At 43.4% G+C, this 19046-nt stretch overlaps 1 protein-coding gene across 2 annotated transcripts in view; it reads right to left on the bottom strand.

The window, feature by feature from the left end:
- Positions 1–1041: 1041 nt before the first annotated feature.
- The window catches only part of gria4b (glutamate receptor, ionotropic, AMPA 4b), a 104620-nt gene continuing 86615 nt past the window's right edge, over positions 1042–19046 (bottom strand). The window contains exons 12-16 of one of the 2 annotated variants that reach the window (XM_061085420.1): positions 12491–12689; positions 11371–11618; positions 7832–7946; positions 3875–4012; positions 1042–1203 (exon numbers count right to left, since the gene is read on the bottom strand). In XM_061085420.1, the coding sequence (XP_060941403.1) occupies positions 1042–1203; positions 3875–4012; positions 7832–7946; positions 11371–11618; positions 12491–12689 (862 nt within the window). Of the gene's footprint in view, positions 1204–3874; positions 4013–5971; positions 6087–7831; positions 7947–11370; positions 11619–12490; positions 12690–19046 lie in introns of both variants that reach the window. The other variant, XM_061085421.1, reaches the window with a different exon arrangement.

The following is a 19046-nucleotide window of genomic DNA, read 5'->3' as shown; positions in this document are numbered from 1 at the left end:
TGTGGTTTAAGGATTGGGGGTGGAGCTAGTTAACATTCATTGTTTGAATATATTTATTAATTTGTACGTAGCAGGTATCAGAGTATTTTGGGCAGTCGATACCTCTTCACATTTAGAGTTTGAATGCTCCTATATAATACAGTGAAGTATTCAACACGTAGTAAATTGCAAAAAACGTCTCTTCCTCCTTCAAGTGGCATCGTCTTCTTCATTATTGCGATGAATAAAATCTTTAAAGATGATTTACAAAAAACAACTGTTTGTCTGTCCACTACAGTATCTGCTATATGTACATCTGTTTAAAAAGCAAGCATGTTACAGTCGTCCCTATGTACAGCTAGAGTTTTCATTTAGTTTTTCGTGGAATATACATATTTACTTATTTTCACAGTTTTCTATCTTTGCTCGTATATTCATAGATTTTTTATTTTTGTTATTATGAATACAAATATCTGTCTCGTATCGTCACGACACCGGGCCACAGCGCCCCCCCAGTGTCACTTGTTGATATCGAGGGAGAACTCGTTGTCTCTTGAACGCAGCTCGTGTCTGTGTAGCAAATTCTGTTCAGTTTGAAAACAATCTGGATTGTGGTTCAGTTGTTTGCTCAATCACAGCATCCGAAAAAATGTTTTTTGAGTTTCAAGTTTACAGTTTTCTGGTCGTTGTCGTCTTTATCATACATGATGATATTTTTCATTTCCCTCTGTAACTCGGCGTCTGGAGTCGTGAAGGGGGAGGGGCTCCGGTGGATTCCCCACAATGCTTTGATTCAAAAAGCTTCCACAGTAAAACAAACAAAAAAATAATCAAGATAGTTCTGCCTCTGGTTCCACAGACGTCAGAGAGAGGTCGGCGAGTCGTGACCTCTGGGATCTGGTGGTGTCGGCCCAGCTCCGCCCACTGGAGGCGACCCGCCGTGAGAGTGAATCCTGTTTCCTTGTTGGTTGTTTCCCGTTGTTGCGTTGGCGTTGTGAATATTGTTTTGTTTTTTGTTTGTCTGTTGTTATTGGAATAAGGCACTTGAGAGGTTTTTGGTTTTCACGGCAGCTCGGAGGAGACCAGGGCGAGGCCGGAGCTCTGGCGGAGAGGCCCGGCGTGGACGGCCTTGGGACAGTCGGGCGTCAGCACCCGTCCGTTCTCCCCCACGCTGCCGGTGATGGACAGACGGGCCTTGTTCCTCATGGCTTCAGTGAATGTGAGCTGCAGAGGAAAATGAAAACACAAGTTTGTTGTTTGGGGGAAAGTTCAGACATCGTACGTCAGCAGATTGGAGTTTTGTGATATCTTGACACATTTGCCATGAAATGAGAAAACAGAACACATTATCCTGAATGAAGCTTAAAGCAGAATTTTTTTTCTGAAAGAGGAAAAATATTTAAAATATAAATGAAAAAAAGCCTATTTATGAAAAAAAGAAAAATTTGAAATGTTGGGAAAGAAAATGTAATTAAAAGATTTAATTAAATTAAATGTAAAGAACTTTATCCCCAACATTTCAACTTCATTCTGAAAACACAAAATAAAACAAAATCTTTCTATGACTACTACTACTTTTTTCCTCCCACCTCGCCCTGGATACTCTTCCGTAATAAACTTCACATATTTATACTGCGTCTTCACTAAACTACAAACTAAAACTCCAATCTGCCTCATGTAAAACCAACTGATAGAAAATCCTCACAGTAAAAAGTACAACTAACATTTGGCAAGAACACATTATCCTGAATATAGCCTAAAGCAGAAGCTTTGAAAATAATGAAAAAAAGCCAATTTATTTTAAAGAAAAAAGTTGAAATGTTATAAATAACAAGTTAAGAACTGTATCCACAACATTTCAACTTCATTCTGAAAACACAAAATAAAACAAAATCTTTCTACGACTACTACTACTCTCACCTGGCCCTGGATACTCTTCCGTAATAAACTTCACATATTTATACTGCGTCTTCACTTAACTTCAAACTAAAACTCCAATCTGCCTCATGTAAAACCAACAGATAGAAAAGCCTCACAGTAAAAAGTACAACTCTACATTTGAAAATATATATTTACACACGTACATAAAGCAGAGTGTTCAGAAAACGCTTTCATAGCCATTCGGTACGAGATGAAGCCAGCCCCATTCTACACGTGAGCCCATTAGCAGCAGAATCGTTACAGTGAGTGAGAGCTGCAGGCAGCGGGACAGGGAAGCTGACTCAGCAACAGTGAAGCTAATGAAGAGCTGATGGGGGACACATAACCACGTAGCACAGATATAACACCGAGAGGAAGGGAAGCTATCTGAAGGTGTCGAGGACCTGGGGGAAATATCTGGAGGAAAAAAAAACTCACATCAATATCAGCTTGTGTTTACGTTAGCTTGACAATATATAGTGTTTAAATGGAGGTTTTTCCTGAGCGCTCAGGGCTGGTTTCTTATTAAATTGTTCTGTCGACTGTTCCTGACAAGACTTGAGACAATAACATCCCTGAGCCGCAGCGTTCACAAGGTTAGAGAGGAAGTTCTGATGGGGAAACAGAACACTGAAGCTTCAGAGGGGAAGGAAGAACAGACGTTGACGGACGGATGAAATGTCCTTGCGACAGCAAGTGTGAACAAATAAGACGTTGGTCCTCATTTATCGTGGAAACGCACGTTTACTACTTCTAAATTCCTCAGAGACGAATGTGCCATTAAGATGAGAAATGTGCTTTATTATTTCTCTGCCAAATTAAGACACCGTTGCATTTTCACTCTCACAATTTATACTAACTCGAAAATGTCGTATTTTCTGAGTAAACGTTGATAATGGCGATCAATCGGGAGCGTGCCCATGTTCCCACAGCCCTATGTTCCCACAGCCCTATGTTCCCACAGCCCTCTGTCCCACAGCCCTATGTTCCCACAGCCCTCTGTCCCACAGCCCAATGTTCCCACAGCCCTATATTCCCGCAACCCTATGTTCCTACATTTCCAATATTCGTTACAAAATTAGGCCCTATGTTCCTACAGTTCCCACATTTCTACCCCTGCCTGGTAGTTAAGGGTTCACCATTCCGTAGCTGGTGAACCCTAACCCTAAACTGTCTTGAGCTCAACACCGCTAACCCTAACCCTAATTTTCTGAAAAATCTAGAAATGTGGGAACAAAGGGCTGTGCGAACATCGCAACTAATTTTTCAAAATAAATCTGGGAACATAGGTCTGTGGGAACATAGGGCCTAATTTTCAGAATTGTCAGTGAAAAAAAATCCTTAGAAATGTGGGAACATAGGGCTGTGAGAACATAGGTCTGTGGGAACATAGGGCTGACCCCTATCAATCAAGTCGTTTATTATGCATTTCCAACTTGTATTTATACGAGAAGAGAAAATGGCTGAGGCGGCGTGTCCGCGAGACAAATGAGGCTCAACGTCTGCAGCCACACCAGCAGCGGAGTTGACGTCTCGTGTGAGGACGACTCGCTGCTTCCTGCCACACTGAGAGAGAGAGAGAGACCAGGACGTCACATGACCACAGAGTGAGCGGACAGGACAGAGGCGTGGGAAGCGTGTTTGCCACTGGTCACGACACAGCATGGCGAAGCGACCACAGCGATACCATGGGTTTCACTTACAGTCTCTGTGCAGCGAGCTAGTGAGGGAGATAGGGGGGGGGGGGGGGGCGATCTTCTACTGAAACCCCCAGCTACGTCTTATCAGCTTCCCCGTCGCTGCCGTGCCCACTGAACACTTCGCTAAACTCGGCTAAGTTGTGGATGCTGGGGCTGGGCCCCGGACTCTGACTAGGCTCGGGGGGGCTATGGCGTGGGCTTCCTGTCTGGCAGGGGGAGCAGTGGGGGTGGGGGTGGTGGTAATGGGGAGACTGGGACGGGCATTGGGCGTCCACCTTCATTCTCTTGGCCTCGTTGCGCGACTTGTAGCAGAACTCGATGAGGGCCACCAGCATGGCCAGGCCGAGACCCCCGACCAGGATGTAGAAGACCCCGGCCACGTTGCTCAGGCTGAGCGCCTGGGACGACTTGTCCTGCGGCCGACGAGGAGAGGAACACAAATCAACACGAGCTTTTTGCACAGTGCAAACAATCACAGTTACACACATATAACACAATATCGTCAATATAGAAAATATCTAGGCACAGACCCACACACAGACAAACACACAGACAGACACACACACACAGACACACAAAACTTAACTTTTCACTTCTCTACCTCTAAACACTCTCAGTTCAGGTTCTAGTGATTTATACAGAATAATTATCCTGCAGTTTAAACTAATTACAAACAAACACAATTTCTTATTTAACACCAGAGCGACTAAACGTGCAGATGTTTTATTTATGCAGGTTTTTAAATATGCACCTTTCACTGTTTTGCCTCTAACTCGTGACAGTGGACGTGTTGTGGAGCAGAATCAATGTCTCACTTCACTCTGAATTATCCACAAAGCAAATTTAACTGTACGACTATCGTAGATGTTTATTTAATATCTCCCTGTGCAAGTCAAATAAAATGTTGGTTGTATCTGTGTGAGAATGTGTCTGATCTCCTGTTGGAACATGTAAGACTGTGATGAATCTGCGGTGAATCGTTTTGCGACAAACACAAGGAACAAAATGTACGAAAAATGCAGCAGAATAATTAAAATCCAACAAATTTCTAATTTATGAAACAGTGCAATGGACAGTGTGTTACTTGACTTCATATTGTGATTGCGTGGTTTGTTAATAAACTGGCACATACAGTGAAAACATTTTGATGGTTGCTAGATCCACAAACATCAAGTCTTCTAAACGTCTATTATTACTGCTCATATTCTATATTGTTTCACTAAGATTTTAGTTTTGATTGAATATATTTTAGTAACGTTCTCAATAAATCAAACACATTTTCCACATCCACTGTTTTCAATCACCTTGTAAAGCACTTAATTGCATTTGATTTGTTCTATATTACACAAGTAGGATTGATTTGAGCTGATTCAGCCACAGAAATGTCTCCAATGATGTAGAACCAATGTTTCACCAAAAATATTTCTCTCTGAAAATCTAAATCACACAGTTTAAAATGTTTTAAACAAGGTTCTACAGACACTATGTCACTGTCAAATCTGCTGACAGTGTTTTTTTGTGGATTATCCAAAGCACAGAGTTTAGTTTGATGATATCTAAATATTAAAACCATCTGCATGTCTGGATACAAAATAGAGGCAGATGAAGAAATATGTTGTTGGATGAACTTCTCCTTTATTTTCTTGCTCTCCTTCTCACTCCTGACGTTCACCTGTTTCAAGCCTGTAATTTAAACGTATGCAGACGATGTGTCTCAGCTCCTCCCGGCCGTTTATCTCCCTTTGGATAAATCACCTGAAGGAGCCGCTCTGCTTATTGCCTCGACACAAACGACTGTCTGTCCTGCTCTCGTTTGCACTTGATGGAGTGTGTGTCCTGAGCTTCGGGATCTGATTAGGAGGACGTGACGGATGTGGACGGTGCATGCTGCTTCGTCTAACACGTGGCCGCTCTATCTCTCGCTCTCTATCTCTCGCTCTCTATCTCTCGCTCTCTATCTCTCGCTCTCGCTCTCTTTCCATGCTTCGGTGCATCTGCAACGTGGATCAGTTCTGCGAGCTGCTAGCGGCCTGAGGAATACAGTCCCGCTGACGTCTAGTGTGCATGAGCATGCCCCGGGGGGGAGCGTCTTCAACCAGGTGTGAGTGTGAGTCTTCATCTGCAGTGTGTAGCTGAGCTGCTGTCAGAGTGTTCGCACTGCGCCATGCCGTGTTCCTGTCATGCTGCGTCCCTGCGGCTAGGCCTCGAGTCGCTACCTGCGTCTGTCACTCGCTTGTTCTCAGAGTGTAAGAGTGTGTAAGTGTGTGAGTCAGTCTGCTGCAGTAACACAACATCACCGCCAGCGTCATACAGGTGTGCATGTAGAGAGAGAGAGGGAGGGGGGGGGGGCTCCCGGGCTGCTGGGGACTGACCTTACTTCCCGAGTCCTTGGGTCCACACTCCCCTTTATCGTACCACCATTTGTTTTTCAGTTTGTCTAAGACTCCTGCTTCGCTCAGTTTCAATACGGCAAGGTTTACAGGCGTTCTTCAAATCACGAGGGGCGGGGCAGGTGAGGGGTTGGGGGGGTTGGGGTTGGGGGAAAATAACATAAATAACATCATAGGACATGTTATTTTATGTTATTCAGTCAGAAGAAGCCCAACAAGAGCAGCTCAGTACTCTTCACAAAGGGACGAAGCCGGGTTGGGGCCCCACTCACGCTACATGTCTCTCTGCTCGTTGGTGGACATTGTCCTTTGACGAGGGGGCGGGGCTTATTAAAGGGGTAAGGGGCGGAGCTAAACAGACATATAAGCATGGGGCCCCGGCTGCATCGCTTTCCTGGAACAGGCGCATACTGCCGGGACTTTTATTAGAACAAGTATGAAGGCTACTACTGTCGACCCAGAACTATTGGCTCAGAGATCGCACCCCAAACGGTTCGATTCTATTCAGTTCTACGTATTTAATTCTAACCCTAACCCTAACCCTAACCCTAACCCTAACCCTAACGCAAAGCACTAAAGAAGCTTAAAGCCTAAAATAAAAATGGGAAAGAGAATTTGACTTGGAAATATCTGAAGATGAATGGGATAAGATGTGGGAAAAACATAAATCAACAACCTGTTCGCGAGCCTGTAGAGAGTTTTCCTGGAAAAATCTGATACTGTTCTTTATCACACGTAAAGTATTAAATAACTATTCTGAAACAAGAAAGTCATGTTGGAGGAATTGTGGGTCATCTGAGGCCAACCATGCCCGTAACCCCTTATTGCCTGAATTAATTTCCAATTATATAAAAAAAATATTATTTGTGTTTTTGGCTGTCATACAGATGCTAAATTAAGTGGAGATTGTTAAATTCAATATAGCATATACAATAGATATAAAATTTAGGTATGAGGCAACATATGTTTCTGTAAAATCATTGCTGTTCCATCATCACAGTATTTCAAATACAGCTTAATATCTCAAAATAGCTCCACAGTACCAAGGGGCTAGTATGTATACTCCGACCACTAGATGGCGGCAGAGTACTACCAATACCTTCATGGTATGTGTAGTATTTGCACCATCAGGCATTAGTGGGATAAAAAGACCTAATTTGCGACATTCGTCAACAAGGGGTTATATTCTGGAATTGTCACAAAATAATAGGGTTCTGGGGAGGATATCCAAGGATAACACAAGTTATTCTGGGATACGAATTTCAAATGAATCATGAGCTGATGTATCTATGTATGTACACAGAGAATGATGTTCATGATGGGGACTTGTATCTATTCAAGATACTCATGGTTGCAGGTAAAAAGGCCATTACAAGGAAATGGGGGACGGAAGATCTACCCACTCAGACCCATTGGGTGGACACAGTGGGGGAAATAAATATTATGAAGAGACTGACACACAGGCTACGGCTGACAGGACCACAGATGGACAGTAAGTGGAGGAAGTGGACTCTAGCAGGTTTTTCATTTTTTGTTTTTCGGGTTGTGGATGTTGTTGATGACTTGTATTGTTGTACTTATTGTTGAATAAAAAGAAAATGGTAAAAAAAAAGAAAAAAAGAAGCTTAAAGCCAAACTGAAAAGTCCCGACCATCGCTACACGAGCAGCTCAGCGAATATTTCTGCTTCGACAGTACTCGCTCTTCTCTCAGGACTGCAGTATAGAAGCAGTTTTCTAGGCAGTAGTCGACCCGGCAGATGCTCCTGTTACCAGCACAGAAATCACATTTCCCTTTTACCCGCATCACGGTTCACATGGGGCAAAGCGACATAGCGGCTAACCTTCTCGCCACCGCCTCCGCTGCCACACTCTCCTTTGTCGTACCACCACTTGTTTTTCAATTTGTCCAACAGGCCTTGCTCATTGAGTTTTAACACTGCCAGGTTAACTGCACTTCTTGAAAACGATAAAACATATTTTGGTGAGAGGGGGGGGAGGGTGAGTTTATGATGTCCAATTTGAAAGGGGGGAGGGAGAGGGGAGGGGGGAGGGAGAGGGGGGGTGGGTAGCAGTAAGAGAGGGACAAGGGTGGAAATATGCATCAATGCTCTAAACGTACATCCCATCGCAGAACCCGAACACTCGCTGAGCACAAATCTCTCCTTCGGGATGTCTGATGAGTCCTGTGGTACTTTTACTGCGCTAATATACATCAGCAAGTAATTCTACTTTTAATACTTGTATTGTCAATTTAAAAGCAAGTAGTCAAGTAGAACATTTAACGTGGTACTTTAACAGTTAGATGAGAATATTTTTGTTAATTTATTTGTATTTTTACTGGAGTGAAACATTTGATGTCTATTGTTTAAATGAATCAGTTTACAACACTGTTATAATCGCTAATCTCACAGGGTTTAAAAGTTGGCATTAAATTCTACTAGACAGCCGATAAACTCAGCTTCAAAAACTCTGAGGATGAAAAACAGACTTAGTGAAAGTAATTGATGGGAGCGTATAATCAATTAGCACTAATCCATCGGAGGAGTGAAGATCTGAGGGGTTTCAAAATGATAATCAGGAACTGTTGTTTTTTTTCAAGATTATTTTTAATTGTTGCTTTAGACCCTTTAAAAAGCCAGGGTCTACACACATTAAAAGGAATTCTATTTAAATTAAGGAACAGATGTTCATTGTCTCCAGAGGTTGATTCCTAAAGACGTCGCTGATCCTCTGAGTTTTAATGTCGTAGTCTTTACGTCTTTAGGCCTCAAATCTCCATTAAAATCCAACAAACAAGCAGAGAACATCAGTCTGGGGCTGAACCGTTGGACCTTTGACTAATGGTCCCATAAACATTGATTCTCTTTAAACGCTCACAAGCCGGAAAGCTTGGGAACCGCTCCATATTACGCTGAGTTGATTTTAATGTGGCATTTTGATTTAATCCTACATAATATAGAATATGGAAGATAGGGATAAATTAATTAATTTAGCTCAAACACTGTTTGATTTAAAACATAAAATTTTGGCAATCAGCATCGTTGGTCCCCACATCAGCCGGCGCCTTGAAAAGCCTCCAGGTAAATTGGACGTGTTTTACACATGTTTACACGGAGAATGTACGTCAGCCAATTCAACGCTCACAGGATTTCGAGGCTTTAAGCTCTTCTGGAAAATCCTGACTGACTTTTTAGAAAATGCCTGTGAAGCTGTTTTGTAAAACACGTGTTCCGTGGGTTTACTTGCTGATGTATGATGATAGCAGAGCGGAAAAGAGAGATTTGCCTCGGCGAGCGTTTTGGATCCTTTTCAATTTATTTGTGTCATTGTGAGAAATTAACAAAACATAAAACAGTCAGAAATGGAGATGATGAGAAACACAAAGCAACACAGCTGAGATCCCAGGTGAAGCCGGTGATGTGTGTTTGAGGAGCCACGTGAAATAACGGCCCCGACCAACAGGGTGAAATCCTGACGAGTCACTGACAGAAGACGATAATCCCTCGAAAACCCACGGAGGAGACTACGGTGGTCTGTGAGGGACTCGTCCTGGTCCGAGCAGAGGCTGAACACTGGCTCCGGCTCGGCTACGTGACGAACCAGGAGCCGCTCTGCTCGACCTCGGGTTGGAGGAGAGGAGTTTACAGAGGCCAGGGTTCGATTCAGCTGCTGTGAGGAGTTGGCTTCTTTCTGAGCAGATCGGTTTCCAGCAGGGACGCTGGGAGTCGCTGAGAGGAAGTCAGGACTTTGTGTTAAATGCAACTTTACATTCAGGATTTGGGGATTAATTTGAATGCTTTTAAGCATTTTATGCCAGCTTTAGAAAATCTTACACCACAACAGACAATTAAGAAACCAGAATCTTTTTGGGGTGGATTCATCTAACCTCTAAATTCCTCAATCGTTTCAGGTCGTTTAAGGTTATCTATATTTGTGCTTTAGCAACAGAAATATATACAAAACTGTATTTTGAAATATTCTTATTGAATAATTGTTATATATATTGTATGGCATAGTGTATAGTATAGTATAGTTGTGTATTTAGTAAGCATATCTTTGTTTGATACTCTTGCGTATATTTTGTATTTCAATTTATTTCAGTTTCTTTGTCACTTTATATTTCTATTTCTTCTGGGCTGGACGAACTGATTCTGATTAAATATATGTTCTTAAATTAAATCACATATAATAAAGACGTTAAATCGAAAGAACCGTAGGTCTGCCTCTATAATCGTGTAGCTGAGATGACTTAAAGTTTGCTAGTTTGAATTTAAGGGGAATGTTAAACTCTGCACTTTACTAAGTGTGATTCTAGTTTTAATTGATTTGTTTAGCTAACATTTTTTGCCGTGGAGTTACAGCCCTGTGCCACTAGAGGGTGCTGCAGAGCACTTCCAGCGTCCTCGCTTTCCGGGAACAGATTACCGGAGGATAGTAAAATGTAATATTTTGCTTTTGTTTCCAATAAAGTGTGATTACATGTGAACAATGAAAGCAATGTTCTACTACAATCTATGGACCGAGCACAGGAACTGTTCATGGAGCAACAATGTTCTGGCTCCTCCACAGAAATAAATGAAAGTTCAAGCAATCATGTAGCTGCTGGTTCACACACACACACACACACACACACACACACACACACACACTGACTGACACACGCACACACACTTACACTCACACACACACACAGTGTACTTTTGCCTTCAGTATATCTATCAGTTCCCTTCAGTGAGACCTTGCCGGCGGCTTTGATCGATGAGCGTGCGGATTGAAAGTGCAACTCCCCACAGTAATGACACTGTATTCTGTGGCAGGTCTGTAAATTCCTCTGTGTTCGGGCGGCGTCACCCAGGGCCGAGCATTCAAATGGCTCCCAAAACACCATGTTGGTCACTTAGTGGAGAAGGAAGAACCGTTCAGCTGTGAAGGAAAGAAGCTGCAGAAGCATTAAGCGCAACATCACAAACTAATAATTAAATCTGAACATTAAATTAAAAACAAAATGCAGATTATCTTAAATCTTAAATGAGGCATTTCCAGTGAAGTTTACCCGAGCGATAAGCATGCCATTCCAACATGTCGGCCCAAACAAGCAAGCACAAGCACAAAGAGTTACCTGGTGTGGAGAGCTGTGAAGAAAAGACAAATTAAATAAAAAACACCAACTGCATCATCACAGCGACCCCCCCCATCACCACCACCACCACATGCAGGCAACAAACACAGATGTGAAAAAGCCAAAAAACAAAAGGCACCCCCCCCCCACCCACACCGAGCAGAAGACAGATAGAGAGATAAACACAGAAAAGGCGGCACACCAGGGAAGGTGGAATACCATAACAACACGTAGCACATATTGTTACACTATTCCACCCACCTTAACTGTGAGCCCTTGGGTGTAGCCACGCCGTAGCCTTTGGAGTCCAGGTTGCCTCCGACCTTCATGGTGTCGCAGGGCTTCCTCTGCTCGGTGTACTCGTTCATGGTGGACTCCAGGAGGAAGGCGTATTTCCCTTTGGACTTGCGGACCTTGGCCACGCCCTCCCCGGTGGTCTTGGTGAAGACGGTGGGCTCGGCCGACTTCATGTAGCCCCACATCTTCTCGTAGACGGCGATCTTGGACCGCTGGGGGGGTTTGGAGGGAGGTTCAGAGGAGGAGGTGGTGCGAGAGATAATAGAAAAAACATCCAACAGCAGGCGGAGAAAACACAGAGCGTCAGTTCACAGGTTCAACGTTTCACCATCGAACCAAAGCCAAAAACAAGTATGAGCAAGTTTACTCCTAATGGCTGGTTCTACAACTAAGTACAAGAACAAATATCGATTTTTGTGAAGACCGGTCAATGTGAACACGTTCCAGGGGTCTCGGGGGGCACCGTTGAGCCATTTTGTGACGCCCATTGAAAATTCCTTCAGAATACGTAAATTTTCACCACTTTCTAACTTTCTGCAAATTTTGGTACGAAGTTGAGCATGGTAAAGCCCTCAAAAAGCCAATTCATTTGCCTGAATAATAATCCTTACAATTTCAATAGGGTCTCACCTGACACCTTTGATGTCAGTGCTCGGGCCCTAATGATACAAATTATTATTATAATGATTGTCGCATATCAATTATAGCACTTTGTAGCTTTGCTTTATTTTTGAAGGAATTGTACTTTCTTGATTCTTGTTCTGAGTTTGTGCCCTCGGGGTTGAATGCACTTCAGCTAAATGAAATGTAATATCTTATATGTTAAACAAAAATTAAGTTAATAAAAAAATGTATTAGAGTTTTACTTGTAAACGTTTTGAGAGAGAGATTTCATTTCCTCCAAAGAAATTATGAGAAAACAAATAAATGTTAACTAAAATACAGCGTGATCATGATTTCTGGGCCACAGAGTTTCCTTAAAGACCAGATACATTTCCTCATGTGTGTTCAGACATTTCCTCTGGGTCGTGAACATGACTGCCCCCTACCTGTCAGCACGTTAACCTCAGTGTCACCCACTCACCCTGAAGAACTCCTTGGTCGAGCCCGAGTCCAAAGTCCCGTAGGCGATGTCGGTCTGCTTGGCCAGATCCTCGGCGCTCTCGATGGGCGACACCATCCTCTCCACGGTGAGGAAGGCCGCCAGGTTGGCCGTGTAGGACGAGATGATGATGAGGGTGAAGAACCACCACACCCCCCCTACGATCCGCCCAGACAACGATCTAGGAGGGAGGGAGAAGAAGAAGAAGAAGAAGAGGGCGGGAAAGTGGAGGAAAGAGGAGGAATATCGTGGAGGAAGGAGGGAAGTAAAGGTAAAATTATATAGGAGAGGAGAGTGAGATAAAGAAAGAGAGAAAACAGTCAGTTACCGCTGGATAGCAAAGTGATAAATCAGACAAGTGGAATGGAAATGATTAAGTAAAGCATGAGGAGACCAGCCATCGCTGTGGACACCAACAGAAATACACATCTCCCACCACAAGGGGGAGCTCTGACAACACTCAACCCTCCCACTGCTGTATTTACCCTTCATTAGTGCAGATTGCCTCATAAAAAACAACCCTTTGCCACATGTGTTGTCCACCTACACTAAAGACAAAGCCCACTACCGTCGTCCCTCCGTCCCAAACCCCTGTCCCAGTTTATCGGGGTGGTAAGAGGAGCTGGGGGGTGGGGGCTAGGGCCCAGCTCTCTGCTTGTTGGTTCGCTCGGGGGAGACAGAGAGCTCGGGAGGTCGTGAGGAGAATCTTAAGCCATAAATGCTGCATTGAGGAGAACAAACAAGATTCTCCCCTCGGTGCGAGTCGAACAGCGGAGGAGACAAAACCCTCAGGCCTCCCTGTCAGAGAGAGGGACGGGTGGATGAGCGGGGGGGAGGAGAGAGAGAGAGAGAGAGAGAGGCGTCTGCCAACAGTCAGTGTTCTCCTGGCTGGTCTTATTGCAATCTGGCCACATCCCAGTGTTCCCAGTACACACAGGGACGTGGTTGTCCTGTCATGTGCATGTATATGTTCAACATCCTCTTTTCTCCACACACGTTAAAGCAACACTCGGTCGTTTGTTATACCTTAAAATAACGGCTTCAAAATCATTTTAATGTTCCCCGACTTAAAATTGGGAGACCTGTCATTGCCACAGCGCCCCCTGGACACATGGAAGTGCATAATGTAACTCTGGTGTGACGACCTGCTTCACGGCGAACAACCAGAACCGGAGCCAGCAGCTACTGTAGCTATAAGAGTGTGGACATCATGGCAGAGCTAACGAAGAAAGGGTGAGGAGGAAGAAAAGAAAGTGACCGGGTATTACATATTATATTTCCAAAAAGGGTTTGGCACAGACCTGGCAAGTTGTCGATAACGGCCTTGTCTAATTGCTTGTTAGCTTGTTAGCTCGTATGCTACTGTTCTATTCTGGGTTGATTGCAGTGAATGTGCAAAGGTGGAAACGTACATTATACATTATAGCTTCATCCTTCAGAGGACACGGACCGCGAAGGACAAACCGAAACGAGACGATCTGGTGGACGGAGGATTTCCATGGTCACCAGCTCTTCCCGTCTTTTACTGCTGTTGCCGAGCAATTAAGTGGGACAGTGGGAAAGTGGGAAACTCAAGCATTGGACGTGTTGTTGCCTTGTTGCCTCACTGAGGTGAATCCTGGGGACGTCTTCGAATGCAGCCTCCGAAAGACGCATTATTACGACAGCTACTTTACAGAAGTCGTGTGTGAAGCTTTTATCTCGTGGAGCTGCTGACTGACTCGTGAGTTTGTAATAAGAAGCCGAGTCAAGCTATAGCCGAACAATTCCACATGACTTGTTATCAGAGTGTTCCGGCTCCGCTCGTATTCACACCAGTGAAACAACACGTCGGTGGGAGGAGCCAGAGAATAGACACGAGTGAATCTTGCATTGTGTCGTGAAAAGAACCTTTATTATCGGCACCTCAGCAGAACACGTTGTGGAAACATTTGAGCTGCTTTACTTTACATTTCTGCCGACTCTGCACTTTACGCACAATCGTCACTTTAACCAAAGAATCGCTGAGGAAACCTTTGTTTTCTCGGTCGCTGCTGATGAAAGTGCCTGTAGCGGCTGAGGCAACTTCCTCTATAGAATGAGCTGCAGTAGTGCATGTCTCACACATACACACACAGACACACACACACAGACACACACACACGCACACACACACACACACACACTCACACACACTCTGAGAGCAAGTGATGCCCATGAAATAGACTTTCTTGACGTATTAGCTCAGGATTTGAATACAAATGACTTCCCTCTCTTTCTCTCTTTCTCTCCCCTCACTCTATCCTTTCTCCTTCTCCTCTGCGTCTTTTCAGCACAAAGACTTTAACGGTGAAATAATGACGGTATAGAGGGTCGGGGGGGTGATAAGAAGCATGGGGATGGGTCCTATCCTCTCCCTCCTCTTCCTACCTGCCCAAATCCCCTCATTCTCTCTATCTGAGCGTCTTCATCTTTTCTCTTTCGCTCTTTATTTTTCTCCCTAGCAGCAGCAGGGGATTGTGGGAGAGCAGTAATGGGACCAGAGGAGGAGTGTCTCTTGTCTCTCGTCTCTGGTCTCTGGTCTCTCGTCTCTCGTCCCTCTAACCCTCTGAACTGTGTGTTTCCTGGCCTGATAGCGCTGAGTCTGATCCACAGTGACACACTGCTGTGTCTTGATGGGCCTGCAGTAAACAGAGAGGGTGGGGGGAGCTGTGTGTGTGTGTGTGTGTGTGTGTGTGTGACGTCAGTGTCGTCGGCGTGTTCTTCTTTCTCTATTAACCTTGAATTGATGATGGTAATACACTATGCTAATGGACTCCTGAACATATATTATCTCGATGGAGGGTCGAGTCGCAGCTGCAGCGATCGTTAAACGTTTCCATCGTCGGCCAAGAGGAAGTGTGATGTCATTTATTCGAGATTTATTTGTCGTTATTAATTGTTGAGTATTTCATTGATCTCAGGGTCTAAATCGTGACTGTTGACTCTTTTTAAAACGGTTGATTTGTGGCGTCACCTCTTCGTCTGCAGGAAATCTTCATGGTGTGTTGTGTCGTTTTGAGTTATTGTCATATTTTAGTCTTTTATTAAGTGTTTCTCTCATTAAAACTTGTTTGTGTAATGACTTACAGACCTGAATACATTTCAAAAAGTTCCAGCCTCCCTGATCTTGGACTCGGCTCAGTACTTAATACTCAGTGTGAGTATTTACAGCAGCAGGACAGTGGATGTGGTATTTAATTAAAATAAATTAAATCTTCATGTGTTTTTAATGGATTTCTGAGAAAATAAAGGTTGATGGTACAGATAAATAAGCTAAATTAACTGATATAATAAACTAATATAAACCCAATGAAGACAAAATGTAAACATCTGATGGTTAAGAGAAGTGTTAAATCTGTTTTACTTTTAGTAATAATCCAGATGAGCTTTAACGAGTGAGGTCATTATCAGTATCAGAAGAAAACTAGTCGAGGGAAAAGTATTTGGAGGAAACAAAAATTGAGACAAAACAGAAATTGGCTCCGGTGTTTTTTGGGGGAATGGGATTCTTCAGTCCAGCAAACCTCAGGGTACAAGAATGTTTAGAAAAAAAAAGAATAATTTCAGTAATTACACAGCAATTAGTCAGCACTTTTCCCTCCTAATGGCTAATTTGACTAATTTAAATTAATTTGTGTGAATTAAACGGGACAGGAGAGATGTAATGTAGCTGGCGTGGTGAGCGTGTTGGCGAGGTGGTGTTTCTTATCTGCAGCAATTAGGAAAATGAACCTTGATGAATGTAAAAGGAACAAAACTGAGAACTGCAAAGTTATTGTTTAGCAGGTTTCTAAACATTTAAGTTAGAGATATGACCAATATTCATCTATGTACCATTAAATAAATCTTATTTTACACCATGATACATGAACCGCAAAGTTGTTTAATCCACAAGTGAAATATAAATGTGTAGTTTATCAATTTAATCTATTAATTTACCTTAAAATTCAAGAATCTTATGTTTTAAATGGATATCGAGACTATAAATAAGGTCGTCTTCTATACTTCAGCTTCAATGAAGTGATGGCACCAGCAGTATATGAAGTATTACAGTAACATTAACAGAACTGTATGGAGGAGATACTGTCACAAGGTAGAATCGTGTTTACCTTCTCAATCGAAAGACAATAGAATTTCAAAGAGAAAATAAATAAGATTCAGGAGCTCAGATGAGATTTCAAGGTCGAAGAAACAAAGATGAAAGCCGAATAAATCTCATCTCAGGATTAAAGATAATAAGGTTCACGTTTCTGTCCAGTCAGCGAATCATCCGACAGCATGAGGCAACAAACTTTGAAGCTCAGACGCCCTGATTCGCTCTTTTATTTCTTTTGATGTGGGTGTGGGGGGGAAGAGAAATTAGAGATGATGCTGCAGAGTTTCTGCTTCTGCAGGTTTTGTGGGACGGAGAGAAAAGAGAAGAAAGTGGAGGAGGGGACGAAGTGAAAGACGGAGATGGAGAGAGAGAGGGGTTGGGGGGTTTGTCCTTGAGCAGAGTTTAAATAAATGAGGAGGAGCCCGTCAAGGTGACACCTGGGGCGACCACACTTTCTGACTTATTCATCGCTGAGAAGCTGTCACTCCAGATCCGTTCCTCACCTCAGAGGATGAGGGATTTAAAATCTGGATATTCACGTAAATCTTCAAATATAAAAACTGACAAAAGACAAGGTCGCTCGTAACGGTCGAGTGAGAATCAGCTGCTGGGGCGGAAATACAGTTACTGCAGCAACTCACATGGTCAATTCAGTGTAACGTCCCTTGAATTATTCCATTAATATACTCAGTAATATGTTTCTTCGACTAGCTATTCCACAATTAACTAAGCAACTGAGAGTGAGACACTCCCTCTGCAGGATTTTCACATTAAAAGACTTGAAACAGGGGTTATTTGAGCCACTGGAAACTTTTAAAGTGAAATATATGTGCATGTAATGAAACTAAATATTAGATTCTAAAGGTTTAGATTCACTTTTTTAATCAAGTCACAGCACAAACAGAACTCTCGCAGGTCAAAATGACCCAAACTCTGGTGTTTCACCATCTGGACCTTCAGCGTGAGTGAAGAGATAAACCTCAGCATTTTTCAAAATGAAATTTCATCCATCAATTATCTATTATTATTCCATTATCCTCTCCTTGAGGATCCTGGAAGGGCTGGAGCCGATCCCAGCACCTTGGGCAGGAGAGTGGAGGAGCCACAGGAAATGGATCGGCTGGCTCGGAGTCAAACCCGAGTCCTAAGCAACCTATCGGCTATCTGCTGGAAAGATAAACTTCTTCTGCAGTAAATTAAGTTTATTTGTACAACTTTATTGTCTAATTTGTAGTTTTAACACTCTTCACCTCTAAAAGTTTCTGAAATGAAACAGAGCACAAAGTAAAAGAAAGGGAAACTGGAGATGTTTTGATGGAAGCTCATCATTAGTCGGCTCGGTGATATCAAAGCAGGAAACACAAACTCGCCACTTGACCTCTACACAGATGCAGCCGGCGCCGCGGGATTTGCGAGAAAAGTGCGACGAATCGGGCGCCAGCGAGGAAGGGCGAGCGCCGCTGACATCAGCAGAGCGGCAGCGTGTCGGCCGGATAACAAAGCTAATTGGCAGCGAATTAATAGAATAATGTGGATCTGGCAGATAGAGCGACTTGAAAGTCGTTTCTCCTTTTCAAACACTTAAATTAAAAGTTATGCTTCGTCTGCAGCCATCAGGGAAAGTTGGCATCAGCGTGCACGTGGTTACCGAGCCAATCAGGACTAATCAAGCCCATGGCGGCGCTGTCATTAGCTCGCCGGAGACGTGGCGGCTGTGACTCAGCGGATGGAGACGATGATAATCCAATCGGAAGCGACAGGAAACACCTGGTGCAGCTTAGGCGATTTCACCTGACGCCGCCGGGTCGTGATGTTCGTATTGACGCCGTCTGACCGGCCGCCTCGGGAGGAAACGCCTGAATAACTTCACCCCACCCCCCCGTTCATGTGGGTTTTGTAGTCAATTAGGAAAGACGATCATGTCACCGTTTCATTTATGCGCCCCCTGTTTCCACGGAGACATTACCATGGGAGACCGGGATATTAATCACTGAATTAATTATTCGGGGCTGCCTGGAGGAAGCAGAGGGAGGTATTAACCCCTTATTGAGCGAGAGAGAGAGAGAGAGAGAGAGAGAGAGAGAGAGAGAGAGAGAGAGAGAGAGAGAGAGAGAGAGAGAGAGAGAGAGAGAGAGAGAGAGAGAGGAGAGTAAGACGCTCAGTGGTATTTCAAATTCTCAGTCAGTGATGTGTCATTGGAAAAAAAGAAATGTACATGAAAAGTGAGAGAATTACATTTGTCTCAGAGGATGGACACAACTTCAAATATTGATTTAGTGCAGTTTGAAGTAAAATAACCAATAAATCATGTGAATTCACAAAAATAAAACCGAGAAAAATCAGGTTACCTATAAAATAAATCTCATTTTACATTATTAAACATGAACTGAAAAGTTGTCATAACACAACTGAAATATCAAT

The sequence above is a fragment of the Limanda limanda genome, chromosome 14 (assembly GCF_963576545.1).
Source record: "Limanda limanda chromosome 14, fLimLim1.1, whole genome shotgun sequence".
NCBI classification, from domain to species: domain Eukaryota; kingdom Metazoa; phylum Chordata; class Actinopteri; order Pleuronectiformes; family Pleuronectidae; genus Limanda; species Limanda limanda.
The sequence above is the reverse complement of the archived record's forward strand: the minus strand, read 5'-3'. Positions and strand labels throughout refer to the sequence as shown.